A 17,904-nucleotide genomic window follows, 5' to 3' on the forward strand; every position below is an offset into this window, starting at 1 on the left:
GCACTACTGATTATTTGTGTGTGTGTGTGTATTCCTTTTTTAACCTTGCAAATATATATATGTATGCATGTATATATGTGTGTGTGTGTGTATATATATATATATATATATATATATATATATATATATATATATATTCCTTTTTTAACCTTGCAAAAATACTAGGAAATACAAACAGCTACATGTTTACAATTCAAACTCAAAAATATCATAGCAAGGATAGATTTTTTTCTTGAAATAATGCATTTACAGAGTTTGACACAAAGCAAAATAGCTGGTTCTACAACTCAGAAGAATCAAAAGATACTGCAGTAACACAAAATTGACTTTTAATGTTTGTTTGCCAGTTCATTTTATCTTACAGAAAATGAAAACATTTTTTAAATACAGATTGTTTCTTCTCTTCGAATTTGCACTAGTAGGTATTAAATGCCTTTAAATACTGGTTTTCTTTGTGGCTTGATGACTTTTGTATTATTCATTTCTTTTGTTGTACACCATTGCTGTTCTGGCAGTAGAGAGCTATGATACAGTTAATTTTTCAACACAACTATGTCAGTTGTCCATTGATCTTTCTTGGTGCATTCTATACTACAAACTGATAACTGATTCCCTTTTAATCCTCCCCTCTTTAGTGGTCAGCTACTACATAAGACCACCATATTCTTTGGAGTACTGAAATCAAGAAAGCCAGTATGGCTGCCAGCAACCAAACTGGAAGCTCCATTGAGTCTACTTCTAATTGCCAAAATAACAAGCCACTATAGTATTGCATAAAACAAAACTTTAATAGGTACCAGCCCCCTTTCTATGAGAGAAAGTTTAAGTTTACAAATGCTGTCGTTAGCTAAAAATTACTGTGATAAAATATGGCAGCAGTCATTCAAAGATGGCTTCCAGTGTTAATGTGACAACTTGTTTTCAATCTTAGTACTGTGTTTGTGTATGAATTACTTCTTTTTATTTGGATTTCAAGTGTGTTTCAGTGAAATTTGTAAATATATTTTGCTCCTTATATAGATCACAAGAGCTAATTATAGATAAAATGATGGAAACAAGATTTTGTAACCCAGCCTTCCATCTCATTTGCCTGATACTTTTGGAATTATAGTCTTAAAAAGTAACTTCTGAATTAGTGCTTGTTATACCACCTTTATGTTAGGTATTGTACTAGGAGATACTTTTCTTTCTCAAACATTCTCAGTGAGATACCTTGGGTAATGAAGTAGGAAAATATACATCTGATGGACAAAATAACAAAATGAGAACATTAAAAAGACCCCTTATTCAATTAGGAGTCCAAGGAGAGTGAAGATTTACTTTGGGTAAAATAAACAGTTTAAAATTCTGCTCAGCAGTGTTTGTTCTGTTAAGATTGTTTTGTTTTCTGAGCATGGGGGAATGGTGGGCAATTCGTAAAGGTTTTAATCAATTAATGGTCACTACAGAGATTTTGATCAGCACCAATTCCTATACTTATAAGTATTCAAAAGTTAAGAAATGCTGCTATGCTCAACATTATAAAGGCATATTCTGCAACAATAACTGAGGACTACATACTTGCTTCAATAGAAAGTTTTCCCACTTACATTTCTAATAAGATTTTTGTAATATAGGTAATAATTGTTCAAGTATGAGCTTTTTCCCAGTAAGCTAACCCTCATGCTTAAGGTGTTGGAGTTGCTCCTTTGGAAATAGTCCCCTCTTTAAATAATATATTCATCTTATTCTAGACCACTCAGGCATCTATCTATACTTTAGAAGTATGAGTTCTATTTATACCAGCAATGTTTGAATTAAACCTCAGAATCTCTTTGGATTTAAAGTTTTGCATAATTTGCATATCCAAACTAACTTAAATATGTGCATGCATACATTGCCATCCTTTATTATTAAAGCATCTGAAATTTTCAAATATGCTTCTGATGAAAGAAAGGATCTACTTTTATTTACAATATTCTGTCTAGATAATATATGAGTATAGTTATGGTTTCATGGACTTCCAATTGTTTTATACCTTCCACACACATAACTCTATATTTATAGAGTAAATTTATTAGAATTATTACAGAGCTTTAAATGCAACCACAATCAATTCAGGAAACATATTTATTTACTTATGTCCATGGGAGAAAAATCTACATAAAAACATTCGTGAAGGCATTCCAGCTATGTCATACTTGGATTATTATACTAAATCCCATTTATTAGAACTCATTGCAAAACAATGGGAAACCATGAAATGTAATTTGAATACAAATATTGGTCCCTGTGGGGTCTCAACATGTCATAAAAATATAGGAAAAGAGAGCTATATTTAAGATTGGAGCTGTTGATATGGAAAGTTGTTTTTCTGAAGTTGGACTTAACTTTTCATTTAAAGACCTGAAGATTTTAATGTAAACTGTTGGATGACAGCTTTAGCATTTCACTTATGCCCAATGATGACCAGCAAAGAAAGAGACACTGACTTCGTTTTCTATTTGGGTGAAGGTTTAGAACTATATTGTTGACTTTTTCCCCCAAAAGTAGGCACCATGTAGGATTTGCTGTGTATATTCAATAGAGATAATAATTTTGAAAGTTGGGTCTTTGTTTCTTGGTTAGGCAAGTATACAGTTATTAATTCCTTCTATGATTTAACTTTTTTCATGTAATGTAAATAAGAAAGAAATATTAAATAAAGTTATTTTTATAAAGGATAATAATGTTTCATAGGCTAACACAAAATCAAGCAGCTAATTTTATAATTTTTCTGTCCAGCAGTTTATCTATGTAACTGCCCTGAGTAGATGCTAAATGCTGCTTAGCAAAGGGCCCTTAGAATTTAAATATAACTCAGTAAAGCTACTCAAAAGATAAAACAATTCTTCTGAGACATGTGTAATTTAATTAGAAGAAAGTAGGAGTTTCTTAATGGTTAAATATCATTTGCTTATTTGAGTCTCATACTACATATAAATGGGGTTATTAGGGAGTTTTAACTGTGCTTATTACTATGCATTTGAATCCATATGAATTCTTTTTGGTCAAAAAGGCAAAATTTTTAAAGAGTAAAATACTGGAGAATTGAAATATTAACTTTTAGAAAAGTGTAGATTGTTCCCTTGTGAAACTGAGTTTTGTGCAACCTCTCAGAATCTCAATTTATGTAAAGAAGTCTGTATTTCAAATCTGTTGCTCTAATTTTTTTTCATCATAGTGCATTTCAAAATTGTAGAAATGTGTAAAACTTGTGCTTATGGAAGCTGCTGTTCTGAGTAGCTTTACATTCTTTAATTTAATCCTAGCACTTTTCAAGCTATTGCATGCTCCGCTCATGAAAGGATACTTTGTTGGGATGATGTAGCTTAAACATTTTGGCTCAAAAGCCTCCTTATGTAGAGCTTCCCTTAAAATTATATTAATTTATAATATATATTGAATGATAGCTTTACAAAAACAAATTCATGAATTGGTTTTTATGAAAATGACTCTTTACAGTAAGTAAAAAAGGGTTGTCACAGTTTTGGTAACTTGCATGAGTTCATACTGGAAAAACAAACAAACAAAAAAAAACCTTTCACATGTTCTTAATGACTTTAAAACAGATGCACTCTAGGCGCACACTCAGTTGTATGCTCTGAAGCAGTAGACACCATACAGCTTATGCTTTTTATCTGGGAAGCCCACGAAGCGCACTGCCGCCTCAGTGGGACTGCAGCGCCTTCTTGGTCTAGAGATAGGGTAGCGAACGCTACCATCTGCCAACCAGCCAGCATCGCAGCGGTCATAGCCGAGAAGTTTCCAGGCAGCAAATATCTGACCCACTTTGGCAATCTGAGCACCATCATTGAGACAAGCTTGCACAGCTTCGTCATAGGTTAGCTTGGTGGGGTGGATCAGATAGTAAAAACGGCCTGTGGAGGAAGGAGAGAGACAGATCAATGGGCTTGTCTGCAATAGAGCCACACCAAAATGGAGGGAGAAAAAAACAGAAGTGCTTCTCAATGAAGGGAGTTGTAAAGCAATATTTGTGATGTTTCTGGAATGTTAGGATTGTCAATTGAATGTAATATCCCTGGGTCGCTCTCCATTAAATTCATCTTTCTCCTTGTCCCTTAATGTGTGTTCAGATATGCTCTTTATAGCTTTAAAAAGAAAAGGGAGATGACAGATGCAGTTTCTCTTAGCTAATTAGTGACTAAAAGGGCCCTTCTGTGGCATTAGAGAAGACAGAATCCCATGTTAAAAGCAAGGGCTATTTAAATTCTAGCAGTAGCAAGACTGAACCCCAGTACAAGTTTCTGGAGAGGCGAAATTTGAATGTGAAAGGATCAAAAACCATTCCTGACATAAAAGTCCATTTGAGAAAATCAAAAGCCCTCAAGTTCTTTTCATTACAGGTATCAATAAGACATTATTCTCCTTCAAAGACTACAGTATGAAAATGCATAAAATACAGGAAGTCACTTGCCACAAATAATACATACTCAGAATGTAAACCCAGTCTGTGTTCCCTGACTAGTAAAGAAGATGAATTCATTGATTTTATTCAACTTCCTTCTTTTGAGCCCTGACACTTTGCCATTTCTCAATTTCATAAGGAAGACAAGTTAGTCTTTAACCATTTCTTGCATAGTGTTAATTACTGAGATACTGTTGGTATGTATTAAATATACATAAAAACACACTGAGAAACTTCTCTGTCATCTCAGTTTCAGTTATAAAATAATCACCTTCTTTTGTTTGATTACATTTTATAATTGATGTCCCCCTGACCTTCATTAAATACAGGTTATTGAAGTATAAATTAATACATACTAGTTCTTTCTAGACTGAGGGGATATAATTTGGGGAAAAAAAAAGTAGAGACCACAGGAACATTAATTAGTTAGTTCTGTCATCTATACCAGAGGTCAGCAAACCACAGTGCATAAGTCAAATCTGACCTCTTAAATGTTTTTGTAAGTGAAGTTTGCTGGAATACAGCCGTGGTGAATCTACTCAATATTGTGTGTGGCTGTTTTTGTGCTACAACATAATAAGCTCTGTTGAATAGATACAACAGGGAATAAATGGTCATCAAAGCCAAAAATATGTACTATTTGGCTATTTGCAGAGAAAGTTTGTTGACCTTCATTCCTTTCTGTTTTCCTCAAAGTATCAATGGGAACCTAAAACATAAAATGATGAGACCAGGACTTTCTTCATGGGTATGTTACCTGAGCAGTCCCTTGGGCCCTATGCTAGGTTTAGTGCTCTGCAGTCACCATCTTAAAATTCTCAATCATTTTTAACAAAGGGCCCACATTTTCATTTTGCACTGGGCCTTACAAACTATGTATCAGGTTCTGGATGGGGCAAGAGAAGGGCTGGGATTGGATGAATGTAACAGATGTGTCATTAAAATGGATGCAAACTTTTTTTGGCTTTTGCTTCCAATTTTATCCTTTTTTTTTTTTTTTTTGCTTACTCCCCTTCATCCTGGGCTTTGCTGATCATCATATTATAATTGAGAAGGGGAGAACACGTGTGATACAAAAACTCTCTTTTTTTCAATGGAGAGAACCATATCCATGGAGGATGCACAGTGGCAGCATTACCTGTGGCAATAAGAAAGGACCTCCATAACATGTGATAGTTTCAAATATTTCATAATAAAAATTGGACACTAGGGGCTGGGGATGTGGCTCAAGCGGTAGCGCGCTCGCCTGGCATGCGTGCGGCCCGGGTTCGATCCTCAGCACCACATACCAACAAAGATGTTGTGTCTGCCGAAAACTAAAAAATAAATATTAAAAATTCTCTCTCTCTCTCTCTCACTCTATCTTTAAAAAAAAAATTGGACACTAAAACCTAGGAGTATTGGAAATATGCATTTTTTGCTTGACTTATGTGGATATTTTTCAAGAACTCTTAATATCTTTTCAAACTAAACCAATACTTCAAAGTTTTTATTTTTTTAAGGAGGTAATACTTTAGTAGCCAAATATAGTGTTATAGTGCAGCTTGGTCCCTGGGGTAGGAAAGAAGGCAGTGAAGTTCATATCTTACCATTGAAGTTGGATGTAAAACAGAAAACATCATATCTGCTTTTATCTTTATCCCAGAACCCATAGTTCCTGACGCCGGGCACTGTGTTCTGGCCCCCACAGGGCTCTCTAGGTTTTGTGATGGGGTATTGCACAGACCCATCGCTGAGCCAGCCGGCATTACACCAGTCCAGCCCGCCCCGCCAGGCATCATAGAGCTGGTCGAAGGAGGCAATCACAGCATCCTGGTCCAAACAAGCCTGTTGTGCCTCATGAAAATTTAGATTGTAGCGCCCCAGTCGTGGAAAGTAAGGGAATACCACACCTATGCAAAAGAGAATGCAAGAGGTCATTAGTAGCGCACGTGCGCACACACACACACACAAACAACAACAACAACAACAACAAAAAAAAAAAACTGAGCAAATTCACTTCACTGATGACAAAAATACTAGAATCTCCATTAGAAGAGGTAGTTTGGGTTAATTGCAACAGCTGCCCATAGTTCCTTTTTCCTTCAAACAACCTCTCAGCCCTGAGGATCTCATGATTTGATAATGAAGGGATTGGCTGCCTTTGCTAAGAATTTGATTCATGCCTTAAAACCCTCTTTCTAAAAATGATTTGTCTGCAGTCCCAATAGTCCTCCACAAGCACTGCTACTGGTTACTAACCCTGTAACAAGTAACTACTGAACTCTTTCCATCTAGGGAAAATCCAGTATTAAACAGTAAGAGTGGCAAGAAATACAGTGCTTGGAGATAGTATATTTATTAAAATTTACAATGTTATTCTTAGTCATTATTCTTGGAATTAGTGATAAGTTTTACCTAGTCTTTGAAATGTATAAAAAACATGCTAAATAATTCAAATGTGTGTGTATATTACATATATGTCTATGTGTTCACATATATCATATAGTATCATATAATAGTGCTCCAGTTCTCTCATGACTATACAGATATATACATACATATATATACACAGATGCACATATATGTATTTCATTTTACCTGTGTTCCTAAAAACTTGCAGACCACTTAGTGGGATTCTAATTTGGAGAACATCTAAAGGGAATTGCATATCTGACAAAAATCTAATTAATGGTCTTATTTCATATTAATAAGATAATTTTGTACAAGGAAGTATTCCCCCATTAAGCACTGTGGCTCTTTTATCTGTTTCAACTTTTAATGTAGCTTTTAATGTTATTGTTTTACTGTCCTTGAAAGGTACAACTAAAATGAGAGCTTTAATTAAAAAAAATACGGATTTACATAATGCAAACTGAAAATAAGGTTTAAAAAACAATTTTATTATGGGTAGATTTTTTTTTAAAAAGTTTCCCTAAACTTGTCCTATATGATACAGGCACAGCATAGGCATCTTTTAACATCTTCATCTTACTTAAGAAATTAAATATTAAAGAATAAAATTCCTGGGCTGGGGATGTGGCTCAAGCAGTAACATGCTCGCCTGGCATGCACGGGGCGCTGGGTTCGATCCTCAGCACCACGTACAAATAAAATAAAGATGTTGTGTCCACCGAAAACTGAAAAATAAAATATTTTTAAAAAAGAGTAAAATTCCTTAACAACTGAATGTGGCATTACTCAGCATTTGATTTTGCCTGGGAAGATACATGGTTTTCAAAAGCATTTCTGTTGGTCAACTAATTATAGTAGTTGATTGAGCTATCCCTTGACATTCTAAGCAGTGTCTTAAAGGACAATTATTATCAGATTAAGAAAGCAAAGCTATACCTTTTACTGTACATTAAGAAAGACCATGTGTCCGAGTATCTCTCCCATAGTTAATGAAATAATTAATTCAGAGTGATTATGTTTCTAAAGTGACTAAAAGTTATTTGTATTTAGCATACGAAAAGCATAAGCTTGTGCAACTGACTGAGTAAATTTGGTGGGTTATGTCACATATACTACATTCCAAGACTGTGGAACCTATTGAATATGACGTACAATTCATGGACAGCATAACCAGTACACAGGAAATATTTTCTTTTATAAATTGTCCTGGAAGACTACAAAAAGAGATTTCAGTAGCCGAAAATAAAGTCTAAATCCTGAAGGACTCTGTAGGACACGTTTGTCCCACTAGAACAGTCCAGCTGGCACTGACCACAGGAGGCAGAAATCCAAGAAAGCTTCCTGATCTCATTCTGCTTTCTCAGGTTCTTGGCTGAAGGATCTATAAGCTGAATGGGAGCCAGAGGAAGACGGAAAAGACTCTCTTGGTTGCCACTGACTCCTGCTGTGGCAAGGGGGAGGCAGAACCTGGAGAAGGCTCTATCTAAGAAGGGCTTTGCCCAGGCTCCCAGCTAAGAACCCAGTGAGCGCCTGGAAAGAACTTCTCTGCTTCTGTCCCTCATGACTGCTGTCTTCTCTCCTCAGCAGCACCAGGAATGCGCAGGAAAGGAATATATTCCATTTATCTAGTAGCGATGTCTTTGGAAGCTAGAGTTCAAGTGACAAAAATCTCAAAAGTATTTCAACCTGAAGAAAGAAATGGTTTGGGCTGCCTTCCTTTCCCCAAATGGCTAAAGACTGAAGCAGTGGAAAAATGGGATATTTTTATTTTATAATAATTTTAAAGAAGAGGAAAACCCTTCAGGTTTAAATCCACTATAGTGTACTATGGGGGATTCTTATAGGAATTAGGGGAACATTTTTTTTAGTAATTTCTCCTTGACTAACTATTGAATGTTACTGAAATATAATTAAGTTCCAAATCCAGTGTAATATATTTTTCTTTGAGTAGTTTTCAAATTTCATATGGTTCCCTACAATCATTTCCTAAAGTAAAGTGAAACCTCATGTTAAAATTTTAGTATTTTTCAACAATAGCATAAAATGTAAACTTACTATTGTATCAATCTAAAACTTTTACTTAACAAATTTTAATTAATGTTTGATGATGCTGGAAAAAAAACAAGTTCCAAGTAAAACAATATCAGCTTCTGTGCCTTAAGCGGTCTAAGTTTTTAAATGTATATTCTGCATATTTACTTAATTTTATTTCCAAGTGGTTAATAATTCAACAATCTTAATTTTAGAATTCTTCTTATATATGGAAAAATGTGCAATTCCTACAGCTGAATTATGAGGTTCATGGTTGCTTTCATGAAGTGTTTTAAAAATAAGAGATGTTAAACTTTCATGGGTAGGAAATAAGGGTTTAGGACTTTTTTCCAAGCCATATTTGACTCATTTATCCTTTGTTATTATGTCAGACTATAATCAAAGCTCTTTTATTTTATATGAAAGGCTGGTATATATAACTGCAAATGGGATTAATAAGATGACACATCACATGGGAAACAATAATAGCAAATAATATGAAGAGTTTAGTCAGTTGAAGTATATTTTGAGGATACAGTCTTTAAGATTCATAATCACACAGCCCAATTGATTCTATCTATTTGTTGGCAAATAAAATTTGTTAGGCAGATGAAGGGTTTTCCTGTTCTGATACTCATAAAATTTGTTTTCATAAAGTAAATATTTCTGGTAATATAAAGGGCAGAGGCCATGTAGTATAAATAATTGTATCCCCCTTAGTGCCTCTTATAGTGCCTAGAAGCACTATGCACATATCTGAAGTTATTTTCTGTTTCTAAATGTTCTAAGACTATATGTTTATATGCCTGGTCCTATTTTCACTAATAGAATATTAATACAATGGACTTCTAATCTTCCTATAGGGAGAGGGGTTGGGAATAGAAAAGACATTAGAATGAATCAGGCATATTTTTCCTATCCTTATATATGAATACATGATCAAGTAACTCCACTTCATATACAATCACAATAATGGGATCCTAATTGGAACAGGTTATACTTATTTTATGTATGTACAATATGTCAAAATATACTACTATCATATATATCTAGAAAGAACAAATAAATAAAAAAGAATATTTATACAATGGAAGATTTGAAGAGCAAACCTCTTGTTTTTAATATTGTTTATTGTATTTATTGATTGCTGAAATAAATTCTGTAACCCTTATTTCACAGTATCTCTAGTGACTCTTCTTGTCATATATATATATATATATATATATATATATATATAAAGCTTATTCTTTGTGGTATGCTGTTTGTAGCAATGTGGTTAATTGGTAATGATAAGAAGATTTATCCTATCAAAGTTCTATACTCTATAAAGATTTGTACTTCAAATGAAATATCAAAAAGTATAATGATAGGCACAAGAATAAGATAAAATTCATAAGAATAAAATTTGTAGAATTTTGGTCAATAACCTGAGGAAAGTCTCTACATAGTATGGAACAGACAATCAAGATGCAGCAAATTATATGTGTAACAGGTTGAAAGCAAAAAAGACAAACATTATGGCTATCATTTATTAGCCTGTCAAGGGTCCTTTGATAAAGCAAATAAATTCTGAATATTAAGTGACTGTCTTCTCTAAAACAATTACTTCTTCTATCCTGAATAATGTCAATGTTCATGGGTATGAGTATAAATCAATAAAAACTGGAAGTACAGTTGGGCGCGGTGGCACACACCTCTAATCTCAGTGGCTTGGGAGGCTGAGGCAGGAGGATCCCAAGTTCAAAGCCAGCCTTAGCAAGATTGTAAGCAACTCAGTAAGATTTTCTTAATAATAATAATAATAATAATAATAATAATAAAAAATTTTAAAAGGGCTGGGGATGTGGCTCTGTGGTTAAGCATCCCTGATTTCAATCCCTGGTACCAAAACGAAACCTGGAAGTACAAAGCTGCCTGCCATCAGGAACCAAGAACTGGAACAAAGAAAGATCTGAAAAGTTCACAGAACTATGCTTTACAGCATCGTGCAATTATTAGACATATAAAGCTAATAAGTCTCCTAACATGTGATGGAATTCTGTGGAATTCTATGGGCTTATGGGATTCAGAAGGACAAATCTTCAGTGACCAGATGGGTAATATTTCAAAAGCCACAAATCTATCCTAGGAGCTGAAAGGAGATTCTAGCAAATTCATACCTATAGTTTTTTTAAAAAAATTTTTTAGTTTTATTTTTTAGTTGTTGATAGATCTTTATTTATATGTGGTACTGAGAATTGAATCCAGTGCCTCACACATGCCAGGCAAGTGCACTATCGCTGAGCCACAGCCCCATACCTATAGTTTTATAGAAGGAAATTATTCTATCAACACAGCCAAAATTCACTCCTTAATGTAAAATACTGCAGAAATTCAGGAAAAGTAAGATGGCTTGAGATAACATAAGAAACAAAGGAAAAATTTCCCCCAGATATTGTGCAGAAAGGAGGCAAGGAAGGGAAGAACAATTTTCGTCTATATAGCTTAGCACACATGTTAGCCTTTGAATCTCCTGAATGTATTACATGTTCAGGAAATGGAATTCCTCTCCAAAATGGCTTAATCAGTTGGTATTCAATGTCTAAGAGATCCTGGGCTATTTAAAAAAAATATTTCTTTACAAGAATATTTACATAAATTAGAGGTTACTCTTATGTTAAATTAAGTTTTTTTCAGTCACTGTACAGAATATAAGTACATGTATTTTAGTGTGGATGTCCTTTATAAAAATTGCCATTATTTTGAAACTGAGATAATTTTAGAAGCCTAATAAAAAAGAATCCAATTCGAGTTTCTCAATAACCATATAATGGGATTTAAATTTTGAATAGCATAAGGCAATTTCCAAAAATTATTAATTCAGTTCCACTGTGTTTCTCCTAGATGCAAATAGCTTCAATTTTGTGCATAAGCACTGTGTGTGCATTTCAAATACGAAGGCTGAAATTATAGGCAGACTGGAAAATACAGAAGAATAGAAAAATATGCTGGACACGGAGTTTTGGTTTCTCACACTATTACTATGGTAACCACTACACATTATTCCTAATGAAAACACGGTAGTGATGAATTACTATTTATTTCTAAGTTCAACATGCTTTGTAGACACCTACCTTGTAAGTCTAGGGCTACCACAGCAGTATCGTCTTCTAACCCTTCAATCACCTCGCACTTGTATCTCCCGTAATCCTCCAGGGTGAGATGGGTGATCACCAGAGAAGCGTCATTGTCACTGTCTCCTTTCAGAAACACTCTACCCTGGTAGCCTCCATAGGTTTTCTTGTGGTATCCCATAGAAACAAAAACATCCACTTCCTTGAGGTAATCTGAAGTTAGCTTGGTCCACTTAATTCGGATTTTGTGGATTCCTGAGCCAAATGCTGTAGGGTCTCGATAAAATTTACATGGCAGTGTAACGTTGCCACCTCTGTGTGAGAACACCTTGGCTTGTTCTGCTTCCACGAGTAGACGGGGGCCATTTTCTGCTATGGTTAAAAAACAAAAAGAAAGAAAAGAAGGAAAAAAGAAAGAAAGAAAGTAACCATTAAATGTGCTTTTTTGTTTTGTATAATGAAATGTGCTACATTATAGGATATCTGACAAAAATAGCTTTGATGATTGTCTCTATATATAATCTTTTAATTTTTTTTATTAGTGCATTATATTTATACATAAAAGTACAGTTCATTCTGACTTATAAATGCATATAACAAAATTTTCTCCACTTCAGTCCCTATTACTTCCCATTTCCATCCTCTTCTCTCTCTCTCCTTGTTCTCTTCTAATACTCTTTTGTTTTTTCTTCTATTTATTGTTTTTTTTAAATTGGTGCAAAATGTTTATACATAAAAGTGAACTTCATTTTGATACATTTATACATGCATATAACATAATTAAGTTGATTTCATTCTGTCTTTCCTATTCATCCTTTCTCCCCTTTCATCTACTCTATTCCACCTTTCTTCCTTCTATTTTCACAAAATGCCCCACCCCCTTTTGTTTTTCTCCAGGTTACACATAGGAAGCAAAATATTTGACCCCTGAATTTTTGAGTCTGGTTTATTTCACTCAGCATAATGTTCTCCAGTGCTACCCATTTACCAGTAAATGAATGTAATCTCTTTTGAACAAGATAGAAAGGTATCTGTAAAATTTAGAAGGTATCTATAAGGTAGTCATGTCTTTTAAATCGCAAAAAAGGGGAAGATAGACAGTATAATTATTAAGAAATATTGGATTCAAGACTCCATAGTCATCCGAAGTTTGATGATTTATTTCATTATAAATTCTATTTATATTTCTGGTTCCATTTTCCTTTATTTAAATTTTGGAAATATAGAAACAAGTTCAAGAGAAGTGACAGAGTTCCAAGATTTTTTTCATTAATATAAACCTCCAAATTCCAAGGTCAGTTAATCTCATCTGGACATTCTACTCCAGTTAAGTCCATATTATATTTATAGAAAAAACTAAAAAGCAGTCTGATTTACTTTATTGTTTGGCTCTGGCCAAAGAATTCAAGATATCCTCACACTTATGGCTTCTCTTCAAACATGCATCTGTGATATGCTATTCTGAAGCATTTCAGACAATGTGTTTATATTTCATTTCTACCCCAAAGATAGACCTCACAAAGGTACTTTTAATGAATGCTGTTATCAAACTACTGATTTTGAAATATATTCTTCAAAATTTGAGTGTTAAAAGTGTACCCAAAGTTATACTTGTTTTTCTGATTAACCAAAAAAATTATTTGCTGATTTATTCTCTTTAAATGTCATTGTATTCCTTCTTTTTCCTTTCTACTATGCCTTGTTTTATAGTTTTCTTATCACTTCTTCCTTTTCTTTCCTTGCCCTTTGTCTTCCTTCTCCCTCCTCCAAGGACTTTACCACTTTCCAAAGAGCACCACAATATTCCAAGTCTGCCAAGTCAGTAGGGGCTGCTATTTGTTTTTTCTTTGTTGTATGTTATTGTTATTTTTTAAAGAGAGCCAGCTGTTATTTTCAGATCTTGGCTTTCTCTGGGGTTTCCCCTGGTTAGCACAATGTTCTTTTCACCTTGACAAGGTCTCTTGAGGATGTGCAAGATTCAAAAATGAGAAAGCAATGTAACCGCTCCTGAACACACCTTTTGTCCATAGCTTTCAGAACAGCAATGCAGCTTTAAAGCCCTTGCAACATGAGATATTGAATATTGATAGGTATTGAATAATCTTTGCCCATGAGTCATTTAAGACGTACAAATCACAAGGAAGAGTAACCATTCACCTTGAGACAGATTTCAACACCTCAGTTATTTAGTGGCATTCATACATAGGATACTGAATTTAAGATAAAATGTCTGCAAAACAGATGTTGCTTTGCTATTTTTATCATATGGCACTCAGAATTTAAAATGAGAATATCATTTAATTTACAAGTGTTTCCCAATTGTCAAAAACTAGAAAGTTTTATAAGCCATCAATGCTCTCACTTTCAATAAATAATGAAACAAGAAAATAATGACTTTATTTAGTATTTAGTCAAAATAAATCATAAATCCAGATGATTAGGCACGTCCTTTATATTCCATTCTGTAACTCCTTATTTAGGGCAAGAAAACCTTAAAAGATAAAGATAAATCTCTTTTCACTCTATCTTTCCTGGAATCCTGCCCCCCCACCCCCGCCACAATCTCCCCAATGACTGCATACCATTTCTATCTAAACATCTCTAGCCTTCTATCTGGAAAGAGAAAAAGGTGCTATTGACTTGGTGCTCAGTAATGCCTGAGGGCCATAGGTTTCCAACCCAGTGTCTTGGGGAACACTGGAAAACTGGGCTTTCCCATGCTGGGATGTGAGGAACAAGGGCTTTCATGTGATATAGACCTTCCTTAGGTAAGGTTAACCTCACTTCCTCAATTTGCTATCTCTTTAGTCTTTGGCAAGTTGTGCAAGCTCAACTCTAATTTCCTCATAAGTGAGTTATATTTAGTAAGAACTACCATATGTAGTGGACCTAATTCTCATAAAGCACCTAGAACAATGGCTCACCAAAAGCAAGTGGGTACTAACTGCTAACTGTTCCTATTTCACAGCTTTTAGTTACTATGTCTCTGATATGATACTGCTCATCACTAAGCAAAATTTTGCATATATTAGCCTTCCATAATTTCACCTAAGTATAAACTTTTAAACCATATGGAGTGAAAATAAATACATAAAATGCCACCTGTGTTATATAGGAGACTTGGAAATTTGTGTGGTTTAGTGTAATCATAAGCTATTCCAGAATGAATACAAAGTCTGAATGTTTTACAAATTAAAGAGCTAGAGTAAAGATCAAAACTCCTGTACAAAGAGGCTGAGACTTCTAATGCTTTTCCCTCTGTGGTTAACTTGTGAATTTTTTCATAGGGTTTTAGGAGTATATACCCCAGATGTTTTTCTTCTACTCTAGCACTGTGAGTGAAGGATTACTTAACGTGGTATATTAGTGAGTATTGATCAGACACCAAATCATTTTTATAGCAAGGTTACCAGAATGTATACAATCCTAGCATTCTTATTTCTTTAGGGAGGAGTTGAGGTAATACGTGCCAGAAGTTCCTAGCTGAAATTCGAAGAACCCTAAGAATGGTGTGTAACACATTTAGTGACATTTAGAGCCCTTGAGGTTCATTAACCTAAATCCCCAACATGACCTTGAGAGTAATGTTTTTCATGTGCTTGTTTTCAGAAGATCAGGCTACCATTATACAGCATGGAGCCTGGCTGGAGGTGGCTTGTTTTGGAACAGGCTGTGGAAAATGAGCACTGGCCTCTGAGTCAGGGACTCTCTGGGTTCTACTGAGGGTACTACCATAGCTCAGCTTTGGGCACCTCCTGAAAACTTGGGGCTTACTAGAGTTATCAGGTTCTGTGTCACAGTTTGTGATCAGAGGGATCAGCCAGGAAACAAACTGAGTTGGGAAGGAGAGAGGGAAACTACAAAGTCAGCCAAAAAAAAGGGACCAAGAATGTTGATCACGAACTGCAGAGTGTTGCCTAGGGAGGGTCTTGGATCTGATCATTGGATTTAAAAATCTGGATCAGTTTTAAATTCATGCTTAAATAAAAACTGTTTGATCTACAGGGCAGTTGGCAGCAATTAAAATGTAAAATATAAAAATAAACCTTGATTGGTAGCATGAGTATTTCTTTTTTTTTTCTTTCTTTCTTTTTTAAGGAAAGAATAAATAAACTGTGTTCATTTTCCTTTGTCTTTCAGTGCTAAAACACACTTAAGCATAGGGCTGAAGACCCTGGTGATTGTGCCTTTGAGCAAGGCTGCTTATTCAATATATGAGGCTAATTGGGGAAATTAAAGATGTCCAGTGGGTATTGAATTTTTAAATATAACCTTTAAGTAAAAAATTCTCTGCCTTTATTAGTGAGGGTCAATGACAGGGACTTGAAAGATTTGATGCCCTTCAAAGCCCAGAGTTGTCTCCAGGGAAAACAGCAGGGCATGGTGAGAACACTGATGGGGACTCACTGAACTGGGGCCTCTTTATTATTTTACAAATTCTGCTGTGAAATCCGGAGGATATCATTTAGTTTTACCAAATAATGAAAGCAATGGTATGGCCAAACTTAACTGATCTTTGTACTTGCTCTGTATTTTAAATTAAGCCTTTTAAAAGTATTTGCAGAAAACAATATTAACAAAATGCTATGAAACCATTACCTGTAGTTCTCAGTTCTATTAAAAGTGGAATTGTTTTTGTCAGTTGCTATACAAAGGAATTCAGGTGACAGAATATGAGCAGGTAGTGTGGATCAAAGTTTGCCTTTTTGAAATGAATTATGGATTGTGCAAGATAATGAGTCTTGATGTTGGTTACTTTGACCACTGGGGTATAAATAAAGTAGACTCCAGATTGGATTTCTTAGGCTAGTTAAAAAAGAAAATACCTGGGAACTTATTCAAACAGGCTAAATAAAATGCTAAATACAGGCATTAAAATATATCTCGCCCTCCAAAAAAAAAGACCACATCATTTAACTTTTTTAAAAAATATTTTTTTTGGTGTGTGTATGTATGTGTACACACATCTGTAAATATACACCACTTTAACCATAGTTGGTATGCAATTTGGTGCCATTAATTACTTTAACCATGTAGTATGATCATCACCACTGTCTCTTTCTAAAACTTTTTCTTATTCCCAGTCTAAGCTAATTTCTCTCTTAACATTACAAACTCATATCCATTAACTAAATTGTAAGCTCTGTGATGAGTCATTTGAAAAAACTTGCATAAGGTTTTAAAAATACTTCCTTATTTTTGTGACATTTGTTATTGTTTCTTTAAGTTTGGATGTGTAAGACTAACACTTTGGAAGCTGTTATTTTCCTTAGAGTGGCCAAAGCTGGCTAGGGGATGAGTAAGCAGGATCAACTGGAATCCTTATCACTAGGCTTACCTTAATCTATTGAAAGCAATCTCTCTATCCAGTTTACATTGTTTTTACAGCATGATGACAGTGCCTGGCATGCAGTCTGTGAATAAAGTGTACTAGTGCTGCATAGAGTGTGTACTGAGTTATGGTGGCTGACATGGATTCCTGAGCTTGCTTTCGACCACATTTTAGCTCTAAAATGAATACAGTTCATAAAAATAGTTAAGCCTTTTAATATTTAAGTAGATTACATAATTTAGACATTTTATATCTCATTGTAATTTACATATTATATTTGCATAGAATACATAATTTAGGAAAAAATTAAAGAGTGCCTTACTCCTTTAACTCTTTATAATTATTTTTGTTTCTTTCAGACAGGAATGAATTGAATTGTTCCTGAGAGTCAGAAGTGCTCATCTGTGCTGGCTTACATTGGAAACCTTTACATGTGCCCTGTCCCTTCACCCTTTGCTGTCCTTTCAGAGCACTGGTTACTTTTCACATGTGAGAGACAAAGCATTAGCTTCCTTCCCCAGCTAATTCTTGAATGCAAAGAATTTTGAGCCTCTTCTATAGAAGAGGGCAGTAGAGAAATGATCTGA

General features: G+C 34.6%; 1 protein-coding gene across 2 annotated transcripts in view; it reads right to left on the reverse strand.

Annotated features, from left to right (window-relative positions):
• Positions 1 to 340: 340 nt before the first annotated feature.
• Positions 341 to 17,904, reverse strand: part of Hapln1 (hyaluronan and proteoglycan link protein 1) — a 67,838-nt gene continuing 50,274 nt past the window's right edge. Inside the window, exons 3-5 of one of the 2 annotated variants that reach the window (XM_058574476.1) lie at positions 11,986 to 12,354; positions 6,037 to 6,339; positions 341 to 3,899 (exon numbers count right to left, since the gene is read on the reverse strand). In XM_058574476.1, coding sequence (XP_058430459.1) covers positions 3,610 to 3,899; positions 6,037 to 6,339; positions 11,986 to 12,354 — 962 coding nt within the window. In that variant the 3' untranslated portion in view covers positions 341 to 3,609. Of the gene's footprint in view, positions 3,900 to 6,036; positions 6,340 to 11,985; positions 12,358 to 17,904 lie in introns of both variants that reach the window. The other variant, XM_046429153.2, reaches the window with a different exon arrangement.

This window comes from Marmota monax, unplaced genomic scaffold (assembly GCF_021218885.2).
Source record: "Marmota monax isolate L192 unplaced genomic scaffold, Marmota_monax_Labrador192_F-V1.1 WCK01_AAM20220418_F8-fsc00018, whole genome shotgun sequence".
NCBI lineage: Eukaryota > Metazoa > Chordata > Mammalia > Rodentia > Sciuridae > Marmota > Marmota monax.